The sequence below is a fragment of the Carlito syrichta genome, unplaced genomic scaffold (genome assembly GCF_000164805.1).
Source record: "Carlito syrichta isolate Samal-C Ts95f unplaced genomic scaffold, Tarsius_syrichta-2.0.1 Scaffold296851, whole genome shotgun sequence".
Lineage (NCBI taxonomy): Eukaryota > Metazoa > Chordata > Mammalia > Primates > Tarsiidae > Carlito > Carlito syrichta.
In genome coordinates, this window is record NW_007240947.1 from 122,542 (window position 1) to 133,485 (window position 10,944).

Below are 10,944 nucleotides of genomic sequence, written 5' to 3' on the forward strand. Positions count from 1 at the left end.
ACAGGTGCGCGCTGCCATGCCCGGCTAATTTTTTTGATTTATTGTAGAGATGAGGTCTTGCCCACTGCCTGTTTTATACCTTATGATACACTCACTCTTATACCAGGTATTATGTTTTCACATATAACAGAAAAAGAATTGCAAAGCCTAGGGTTCTTCATTATCACCTAACTTCAACATGGATAATGCTGCTGACCCTTTTTCTCAAAAGCAAACCAGTCTTAAATTTTGTCCCATATGGGGAGTCTACTTGCTAAACTGGGCACTGAGGTGCCTAAGACCCAGCCTGGGTTTCCACAGAACTGAGCTGAGACTTAGGGGATTCCAGGAAAGTAGGGAAAGTTATCCCCATGATGGCTAAGCGTAGACTCCCTAGAGTTGCACAAGCACAAGTCATACGAGGTCTGCCAAGTTTGTGAACTCATCTAGGAAAAGTGCTACATACCTCATTGCTGAATATCACTATGGTCACCTTTGAAGTACTGCCCTTGGGAAGCTATGCACCAACGCCAGTGCCTAGTCTACCTGTCAAAGCAATTTTGGAACTCTTTCTAGAATGGCCACCAGAGCTTTTGTTGTATTACTTACCGTTGATGTCCTGAACATCATCAAAATGTCTTCCTTTCAATATTTCCTTTATCTTCAGGTAAAGAAAAAAGTAGTTGGGGACCAGATCAGGGTAGTAGGGAGAGTATTCCAATACAGTTATTTGTTTACTGGCTAAAAACTCCCTTCACAGACAGTGCTGTGTGAGCTGGTGCATTGTCATGATACAAGAGCTCCTTTGGGACCAGTTTTGCAGATACCTTTCTTTCTCATGCCAAGATTTTCAGCTAAGATTTCCAGTTTCTCTATCGATGTTTATTTGGCCTGCTATGCTTCTTACAGTCGATGATTTTGACATACAATTTGGTGAATTTTTGCAGTATTTTTGTCAGTTCTGCTTGTTACTGGCCATCATGACCTCCCTTCATCAGTGACTCTTTCTCTCCTCTCAGAAAGATGTTTAGTCCATTTTTACACTGCCATTTTCTTCATGGCATTATCCCCATTAGCTTGGACTAACATGTCTCTGATTGCACTTCTACTCTTGCCAAGTTTAACAAGAAATTTAATGTTTGTTCCTTGGTCTAATGCAAACTCCGACATTCTTGTGATGACAGCTATGATGGCCATTCCAGAATTGCTTTGACAGGTAGACTGGGTGCTGGCATCAGTGCATAGCTTCCCAAAGAGAGTACTTTGAAGGTGACTGTAGTGATATTCAGCAGAGGTATGTAGCACTTTCTCTAGGATGAGTTCATGAGCGTAATTGTCAGACCTTGTAGTCTGTTTCTGTGCTGTTCATTTGAGCTTTGCTTTCTAAAGTAGGTATGTTTTTAACAGAGTCATTCTGTTTCAACTGAGACATTACTCATGGGAAACCTGTAATATTTTAGAATACTTCCTAGAGGCAGATGAAGACCACTGCCTAAGAAGTTTAGGTGTGTCTGTATCTACATCAGATGTTCCTAGGTCCCGGAGGTCAGGATTTCCCCTGCAGCTGAAGGCCAAGCTGAGCTGCCCATGAACAGTAGACAGTCAGTTATGGTGTCTGTGCCTAGTTAATCCAAGACTTGCTCAGTGCTCCCATTGTTAAGTTCAGTCTTTTTAGTTTGAGTTTGGATATTTAAGGCCAATATCAACCAGTCATCAATATCACAATCTATTCCTGGATTCTGGATTGAGCCAGGTGACAGCTGTGCATTTGGTCCAGTGTTTGTGTTGAACAAAAGACTGCAGTTATCCAATTTGTTGCCAGACAGATGATCTAAATCATTTAATGAATTAAGTTACTGAGTCACTTAATCTACCTTTTTTTTTGAGTTGGAGTCTCACTCTGTCGCCCAGGCTGGAGTGCAGTGGCATGGTTATGGCCACCGCCACCTTGACCTGCTGGGCTCAGGTGATCCTTCTGTCTTAGCCTTCGAAGTAGCGAGAACTACAGATACGTGCTACCATGCCTGGCTAATTTTTTTTTGAGTTGGAATCTCACTCTGTTGCCCAGGCTGGAGGGCAGTGGCATGCTCACGGCCACTGCAGCCTCAGCCTACTGGGTTCAAGTGATTGATCCTTCTGCCTCAGCCTCCCAATTAACTGGAACTACAGATGCACGCCACCATGCCCAGCTAATTTTTGTGACTTATTGTAGAGATGAGGCTTCACCAGTTGCCCAGGCTGGTCTCGAACCTGCAAGCTCAGGTAATCCTCTTGCCTTGGACTCCCAAAGTGCTGCGATTACAGGCTGAGCCACTGCGCCTGGCCCCAGCTAATTTTTGATTGATTATAGAGATGAGGTCTCACCAAGTTGCCCGGGCTGGTCTTGAACCCACAGGCTCAGGCAATGCACTTACCTCGACCTCCCAAAGTGCTGGGATTACAGGCTGAGCCACTGAGCCTGGTCTTAATCTACCTTTACAGGACAGATCTGCTTATCCTGTTTTATAAAGGAAACGTATGATTTGTAGGAGACAGAATAATGCCCCCCTCACAGTGTATCTATACCCTAATCCCTTGAACCTGTGAATATGTGAGACTGCACAACAAAAGTACACTAAGGTTGCTAATCAGCTGACCTTAGATAGAAGATTGTCCTGGCTTATACAGGTGGGCCCAGTATAGTCACAAAGGTCCTTAAAAGAGGGAGAGGGAGGCAGGAGTCAGAGTGCTGCAGTGTGAGGACTCAACTGGCAGTGACTGGATGTGGGGATGGGTTAGGGGCTGCAACCAAGGAACGTGGGCAGCCTCTAGAGCTGGAAAAGTGAAGAGACTATCTCCCTAGAGCCTCCAGAAGGAACACAGCCCACCAATGTCTTGATTTTAGCCCAGTAAGGCCTGTGTCAGCCTTCTGACAGAGCAGTTAGGAAATACATTGAGTTATTTCAGCCACTGACAGCAGTAGGACATGAGTGGACTGTTCTGTGTATTGAAGTTAAATAGATACAGATTTCTCAGTGTCTTGGTTTAAAGTCTATATCTTTTGAGGTAACATACCACCAGCTACAGCATCTTCAGCTAGGCCGTGGCTTGTCATTCTCTCCACAGAAACACTGCACGGCAAATGGATGCTCCCAGCAGTGTTACCTCATACTGCAGGTTGGCCCTCAGTTCTCTCTTTGATCCTCTCGGGTTGACAGAACTCTGCATTCCTCAAGTCTGAGCTCCTCTGGAGATCCTGCCTGCCTGGAAGCAAGTGTCTATGGCAGTGCCGCAGATCGTTTTGTGCTGCTACAACAGAAGATCTGAGACTGGGTCATTTGTAGTGAACAAAAAAGTATTTTGTCACAGTCCTGGAGGCTGGAAAGTCCAAGATCCAGGCACAGGCATCTGACAAGGGCCTTCTTGTGGTGTCATCACATGGCAGAAGGCAGGAGGGCAAAGAGGCAAAGGGGGCCTAGTACTCACCCTTTCATAACTGCATTAATACTCCCTATGGGCACCAAGCCCTCATGGCCTGATTGCCCCATGAGGCCCCACCGTTTCATACTGTTCCAGCAGGGCTTCGACTTCAACATGAATTTTGGAGGAATGAGCATTTGAACCACAGCAGACAATGTCAGTCAGTGCTGCAGCTGGTGGAGCTACCACAGAACTGGGCAAAGTGCCTAAACACTAACAGGAAGTGGAACCTGAAGCCAGACTCACAAGGAGTCAGAAGCTCATGATGTGCAGGGAGATGTCACACAGCATGCATACTGACGGAAGAAATGTTCTTTAGACATGGTCCCTGATCTTGAAAAGTATCAGATGGGCTTTTGCCCATGTCATTTGTCCCACCATTCTAAAGAGTTCAAAAGCAACAGGTTTATAGTTTTTGAAAGAGGTCAGCTGGGCATGGTGGCTCACGCCTATAATCCCAGCACTTTGGGAGGCGGAAGTTAGAGAATTGCCTGAGCCCAGAGGTTCGAGATCAGCCTGGGCTACTTGGTGAGACCTTGTCTCTACAGTAAATACAAAAACCAGCCAGTTTTTGCTCATAGTTTTGATTTTGGTCACACAACTCTGAGTATACCAGAAGCCATTGAGTGTATGATGTAAAAGGATGAATCATGTGGTGTGTGCATTATATCTCAATAGAACTACTTTTTAAAAGTAGGGCCGACATGGTGGCTCATGCCTGTAATCCCAGCACTTTGGGAGACTGAGATGAGAGAATTGCCTGAACCCAGTGGTTCGAGACCAGCCTAAGAAACTTGGCGAGACCTCGTCTCTGCATTAAATCAAAAAATTAGCCTGGCATGGTGGCGCGTGCCTGTGGTTCCAGCTACTTAGAAGGCTGAGGTGGAAGGATCACCTGAGCCTAGCAGGTCAAGACTGCAGTGGCCATGATTGTGCCACTGCACTCTAGCCTGGGTGACAGGGTGAGACTCTGACTGAAAATAAAATAAAAATTTTAAAGTAGGCATCAAGGCCTCTGCCTGATGGAAGCATAGCCAGAGCAGTGCTGGACTTTGGTGGAAATAGCTGAGAGTGTTTAGATGTGTGGAAATGTCTATTTGCTGGCATGCGGCTGGCCTACTGTCCGGTTTCCAGCCTAGTTTTCTGAGGTTTTCAATTCTTGAATATCAGTGCTAAGATTGCCATACTGATCAGTGGCTCCGTGATTTTTTTTTTTTTTTTGAGTAGGAGTCTCACTCTGTTGCCCAGGCTGGAGTGCAGTGGCACACTTATAGCCACTGCAGCCTTGGCCTGCTAGGCTCAGATGATCCTTCCACCTTAGCCCTCGAAGTAGCTGGAACCACAGGCACACACCACCAGCCCAGCTAATTTTTTGATTTACTGTAGAGATGAAGTCTCAACAAGTTGCCCAGGCTGGTCTCGAATGCCTGGATTCAGGCATTCCTCTCGCCTCAGTCTCCCAAAGTGCTGGGATTATGCACCCAGTTGGCTCCATGGTCTTATTAGACAGTTTCTGGTGTGTTTGGAGGTTTCCATTTTTCCTTTTCTTTCTAGATGTGTCCTTGTTCTGCAGGGACCTTGGCCAGTTTGGTAACTGAGAGGCTGTGATGCACTGCAGGGACAGCCACATGCCACCTTGCCATTGTCCTCTGCTTTTCTTTTTTTTTTTTTTTTTTTTTGAGTTGGGATCTTACTCTCACCCATGCTGGAGTGCAGTGGCATGATCAGAGCTCACCACAGCCTTGACATCCTGGGCTCAGGCGATCCTTTCGCATCAACCTCCCAAGTAGCTGGGACTATAGACACGTATACCACACCTGGCTAATTTTTTAATTTTCTTGTAGAAACAAGGTCTTGCTATGTTGCCCAGGCTGGTCTTGACTCTGAGTCTCTTTTTCAGGCCCGTTGGTACCATGTGAATGGCTCGCTTACTGGACTTAAGATTCTTCTCAGTGTGTATTTTTGTAAAATGAGAACATGGTTTGGCAGGACCTCTAGTACACCATCAAGTGAGCAGTAGTACCGTTTGGGAATCTTTCATCTTACTGGATTCACTGTGCTGCCTTACAGGTTATAGCTCTAGCCCAGGTGCATGAGGGGTGGGGAGATGCAGGAGGTTCTTGTGGCAGATGCACAGGATGCTGATGCCGGCTAGCTTGTTAACTGGCAGTGGGATCAGCTCCCAGACTGGTTCCCCTGGAGCTGCGGTCCTTCAGCCATTCCAGAGGCCCCCATGCCCAGTGGCATGGTGGTGACTTCCCTGTGGCAGTGGAAACAGAGCCACCCTCCCTATAGCTACTGGCTCCACAATGTCAGCACCTTCCCATCTAGTAAGCTCCAGCTCTTCCTGAGCAGTGAGAAGAGATGAATTAATCCTTAGGAACCAGCCACTCAGCAAATTATTCACAAAATGATTATTGATGGTCTTTTTTTTCTTCAGCTCAGAAAGCCACAGTGGGGACGTTGTGCTGGTTATTGTATAGAGTCAGAGCCCGCAAAGATGGACAAGTATCTGATTTAACAAGGAAAAGAGAGCACCCACTCCCCTACAGAGAATAGCTCTTTGGTATATGCAGTGAAGGAGTTACCTCTAATAGGAGCATGGAGGCGAGCAGGACTCGCTTGAGCTGGACTGACTGTGGTGCTATGCACCTGCAGGCAAGATCATGGATGTGCAAGGCAGAGGGCCAGTCGTGGGAGGGTGCTTGGTTATGCAGGTGGGAGCCAAGCTTTGGAGGGCTTATGTGCCAGGAGGACCTGTGAGACCTGGGTTCCCCTCTGGGAGGTTATTGAACACCTGCTGGAGCTGGACACTGCTAGGGTCTCATCCTCATGGCAGTCCTGGAAGGTGACTGTCAATATTCCCATTTTACAAATGAAGAAAATGAGTCAGACCAAGTGGTTTACCCAAGGTCACATAGCTAGTGAATGGCAGAGTTGGAATCTGATCGGTTTGTATTCCATCTGCACTGTTTTTTTTTTTTTTTTTTTGAGTTGGAGTCTCACTCTGTCGCCCAGACTGGAGTGCATTGGCCGTTCCCGGCCACCGCAGCCTCGACCTGCTGGGCTCCGGCGATCCTTCCACCTCAGCCTTCCAAGTAGCCGGAACTACAGGCATGCGCTACCACGCCCGGTTGATTTTTTGATTTATTGTAGAGATGAGGTCTTGCTGCCCAGGTGGGTCTCGAACCCGTGGGCTCAGGCAATCCACTCACCTCAGCTTCCCAAAGGCGCGGGATTACAGGCTGAGCCACCGAGCCCGGCTTCCATCTGCACTGTTATGCCTGCATTCCCTCCGAAGAGACAGACCCTTGTGGGAAGCATTGAAGATACTTAGAGTGACATGAACTGTTAGGTTGAGCCGTTTGAAGCACCATTTTTGTAGGTCAGGGTCATCAAATACCAGCAGTGCCATGTGGCTCAGCCTCACACTGCTGCAGTTGGGGCTTGGAGAGTGAGAACTCCCCGGGCAGGTTCCCCAGCATGTAAAACTGCCAGAACCTGCTCCTGCCCGCCATTTTAGTCACTGTCCCATGACTCTACTGCTGGCCTGTACTGCTGCCCAGGCCCCACCTTGCTCTCTGTTCTCCAGTCTGTAGCAGCCTGCACTGCAGGGGTTTCATGGCAGAGGTAGGACCGGAGCAGGTCCTTGACGGGTCTGTGAACTCTGGATGAGTAGAAATAGGGTGGGAGAGGGCAGGGGGTAAGGTGGGGGGAGAGGAAGGAGGAGACCCCTGGCAGGACACATGGGTAACCTCCCCTCTTCTGATCCCTGCCATGCTCTTCCTGCAGGAAACAGGTGAGCAGATTGCCATTAAGCAGTGCCGGCAGGAGCTCAGTCCCCGGAACCGTGAGCGCTGGTGCTTAGAGATCCAAATCATGAGGAGGTGAGGCTTGATGCCAGTTGCTGGGAACCCGGGGGCTGGGGACACGCTGAGCTTGGTCTGCTGCAGAGGCCCTGCCGTGTCTGAAAGGAGAGTCCTACATCTCAGGCCTTTGGTCTGCAGGCCAGCTGGACCATCGAGGGAGGTGACTGAAGGCTTCTGTAGGGGTAACATTTCAAGTCTTCCTTGGACCCTGTCGAGGGCTTTTGGGTCAGTTTTGTTTTGTTTTTTGAGTTGGAGTCTCACTCTGTTGCCCAGGCTGGAGTACAGTGGCACACTCATGGCCACCGCAGCCTCGACTTCTTGGGCTCAGGCTATCCTTCTGCCTCAACCTTCCAAGTAACTGGAACCACAGGTGTGTGCCAACATGCCCGGCTATTTATTTATTTATTGTAGCGATGCGGTCTCGCCAAGTTGCCTAGGCTGGTCTTGAACCCCTGGGCTCAGACAATCCACTCACCTCTGCCTCCCAAAGTGCTGGGATCACAGGTGTGAGCCATCGCACCCAGCGCTTTTGGTCAGTTTTATTTGTCATATTAAACACTTTAAAATAGTCATCATGGCGAATTTTCTTTTATCAGCAAAAAATTCTTTTTCGCTTTGTCACCAATTCCAAGGCTGTTCCAAAGCTCCAGTCCCCTGCTGTCACACCATCATTAGCATTTATTCCTCCACTGTGGAGACAGGTCCCATCTCTCCACTAGATGGATGCTGTCTTCCCGGCTAGTAAGGTTCCATAGGAGTCAGCTTTGGAGGACAGCAAGCAGGTGCTCCCTCTGCTAGCCTCTTTAAAAGATCAGGTGCATTTGGTCACATTTACAAACATGCCAAAAAAAGAGCAGGTGCCACTTGTCTCCCTCCTGGACATGCATACATATCCCTGCATGAATGGCAACAGTGGAAGTCCCCTGCCTTCTCTGCTCTTAGGAGCAGTTTCGTAGAGCAGCGAGGGCTTGTGGTAGGCCCACCAAGGATGAAGTTACGCTCCATATGCTCAGTCTTACATTCTGGTGTGGGAGCCAGTGGGTGCATGCTGAGGTCCGGTGCTGAGGGCGGCACCCTGGGCCCATCTTCCTCTCTTCACCTCCGAGGCTCTGGTCATCTCAGGGCTTCATCAAGAGCTAAGCCTTGCTGAGACATGGGGATGGTTGGTACAAAAACTTGGGTTCTGTGCTCATTGGCTTTTCCTCTTTCCTAGGCTGACCCACCCCAATGTGGTGGCTGCCCGGGATGTTCCTGAGGGGATGCAGAACTTGGCACCCAATGACCTACCCCTGCTGGCCATGGAGTATTGCCAAGGGGGAGACCTCCGAAAGGTGAGGCTTCTGGGGGCACAGGCAGGACATGAGGGGCAGGCAGGGGTGATCTCACCGCCATCATCAAGGAGCCAGTGAGCTCAGTAGGCTGCTTGTGCTTTTCAGATCTCCCTCAGGCCCAGCCCACATGGTGTATGTGAGGCAAGAGCCTGAGTTGAGCACTCACAAGGAAGTCAAGGAAGGACTTTCTGTGACTTCTGCTATGTGACTCCTGAAGTAACAAGGAAAAGCCATTCTGGTTTTGGACCAGAGGAAGGACTGGGCGAATTCCAAGACAAACTCTTCTTCCTTGGTGTGTGGAGCTGCCTTGAGCCTCTGGTGTCAGCACTGCTGCTGTCCTTTTAAGAGGGACTTTCCTGCACAACTGCAACCTCGCCACATATAACACAGGTGGTGTGGCTGGAAGGGAGCAGGCCTAGTCATGGGGGTAGGGGAGACTGCGCTGTGGTCTCAGAATCCCCACCCCCATCCCCTGACTCACCTGCGGGGCTTCCCCCTGCCTTCTTGCCATGTCAGTTTCTCATTCCTGGAACATACACTTCAAGGGTGACAGCAGCCCTCCCTGGTCTGGGATAGTCCTGGGTACCTCGTCCCAGATGCTCCTGAGACAGCATCACACAACCTGCTTTTGCACATTAGCTCACTTGACTTCCAGCAGCCCTGTGACATGAGAGGATAGTACACAGCCTAGAAAGGTGGGGTGGTCCCCAGGCCTCACAACTGCCACAACAGAGCCTGACGACGGCCCACGTGGACCCAGCTGCAAGCCACTCTCCATCTGTGAGGCTGAATGATGCTGTGTAATACTACAAAAAATGAAAACTCTGAGCAAGAGTTATTTTTTTATAAAGTTTTTGTTTTATTTTTATTTGTATTTATTATTATTATTTTTTGAGTTGGAGTCTTACTCTGTTGCCCAGGCTGGAGTGCAGTGGTGAGCTCATGGCCACCGCAGCCTCAACCTGCTAGGCTCAGGCGATCCTTCCACCTCAACCTTCCAAGTAGCCAGAACTACAGGCATGTACCACCACACCCAGTTAATTTTTTGACTTATTGTAGAGACAAGGTCTCGCCAAATTGCCCAGACTTGTCTCGAGCCCCTGGGCTCAGACAGTCCTTTCACCTCGGCCTCCCAAAGTGCTGAGATTACAGGCGAGAGCCACCATGCCCGGCCAGAGTTTTTTTTTTTTTTTTTGAATTGGAGTCTTGCTCTGTCGCCCAGGCTGGAGTGCAGTGGCACACTCATGGTCACCCCAGCATCGACCTGCTAGGCTCCAGTAATCCTTCTGCCTCAGCCTTCCAAGTAGCCAGAAGTACAGGCGCTCGCTAACATGCCCGGCTAATTTTTTATTTGTTTTTTTATTGTAGAGACGAGGTCTCGCCAAGTTGCCCGGGTTGGTCTTGAACCCACGGGCTCAGGCAGTCCACTCGCCTCGGCCTTCCAAAGTGCTGGAATTACAGGCTGAGCCACCAAGTCCGGCCTCAGAGTTATTTTTAACTAGGTTGCTCTGGGGGGGAGCAGATACGTTCAACTCAGGAAGGTCTGTGAGTTGAGGTAGGCACAGGGACATCCATTCTGTCTTTATGTGGCCTTTCCCGGATGCGCTTTGAGTGCTATTCCTATCACTCCTCTAGGTCTTATGCCTTCTTTTTTAGAAGGGAACTTTCCGTGAGGTTGACCTGCCGGGGTGACTCCTGCCATCAGGGTGGGCATGTTCCGGGGAGGGACACTCATGACAGGATGTGAACACAGTCCTTGGCATGACCCACGATGAGAAATGGAGAGCTCAATGGCGCTCTGGTTTCCTCTTTATTTTCTTAACCTTTGATAATCATCCAATTACTAACGGCAGTTGTATAGAGATAAAGTCATGCTGTCATGGTTGATCAGTGAGCTCTCAGAGGGCATCAGGAAGTAGGGGGCTGTGCAGATAATGAAGGGCTCTGGGCTAGGGCAGAGGGTTTTGGACTTGCTCTTCTGGGCAGCAGAGAGCCAGTGAACCAGGAAAGGAGATGAACCTTTCAGACTGACCTAGAGTGGTTGCCAGGTGGAGAGGGAGGAGGAAGGATCACATCCTAGGGGCTTCTGTCCTTACTGTCACCTGGGGTGCTGTGGGAGGGCACTGTTGCCCAGAGCTCTTGAGACCTGCTGTTTCCCGTGTTCCTTCCCCTCAAATGTTTATAATCTATACCCATGGGTAGGGAGAGACAGGTTTGGCCAGCACAGGAGCACATGTAAAAGGATAGATTTTTTTTTTTTTTTTGAGTTGGAGTCTCACTCTGTCGCCCAGGCTGGAGTGCAGTGG

At 49.2% G+C, this 10,944-nt stretch overlaps 1 protein-coding gene across 2 annotated transcripts in view; it reads left to right on the top strand.

The window, feature by feature from the left end:
- Positions 1 to 10,944, top strand: part of IKBKB (inhibitor of nuclear factor kappa B kinase subunit beta) — a 54,534-nt gene that overhangs the window by 8,002 nt on the left and 35,588 nt on the right. Inside the window, exons 2-3 of one of the 2 annotated variants that reach the window (XM_008054607.2) lie at positions 7,231 to 7,325; positions 8,521 to 8,638. In XM_008054607.2, the coding sequence (XP_008052798.1) occupies positions 7,231 to 7,325; positions 8,521 to 8,638 (213 nt within the window). The remainder of the gene's footprint in view (positions 1 to 7,230; positions 7,326 to 8,520; positions 8,639 to 10,944) is intronic. The other variant, XM_008054608.2, reaches the window with a different exon arrangement.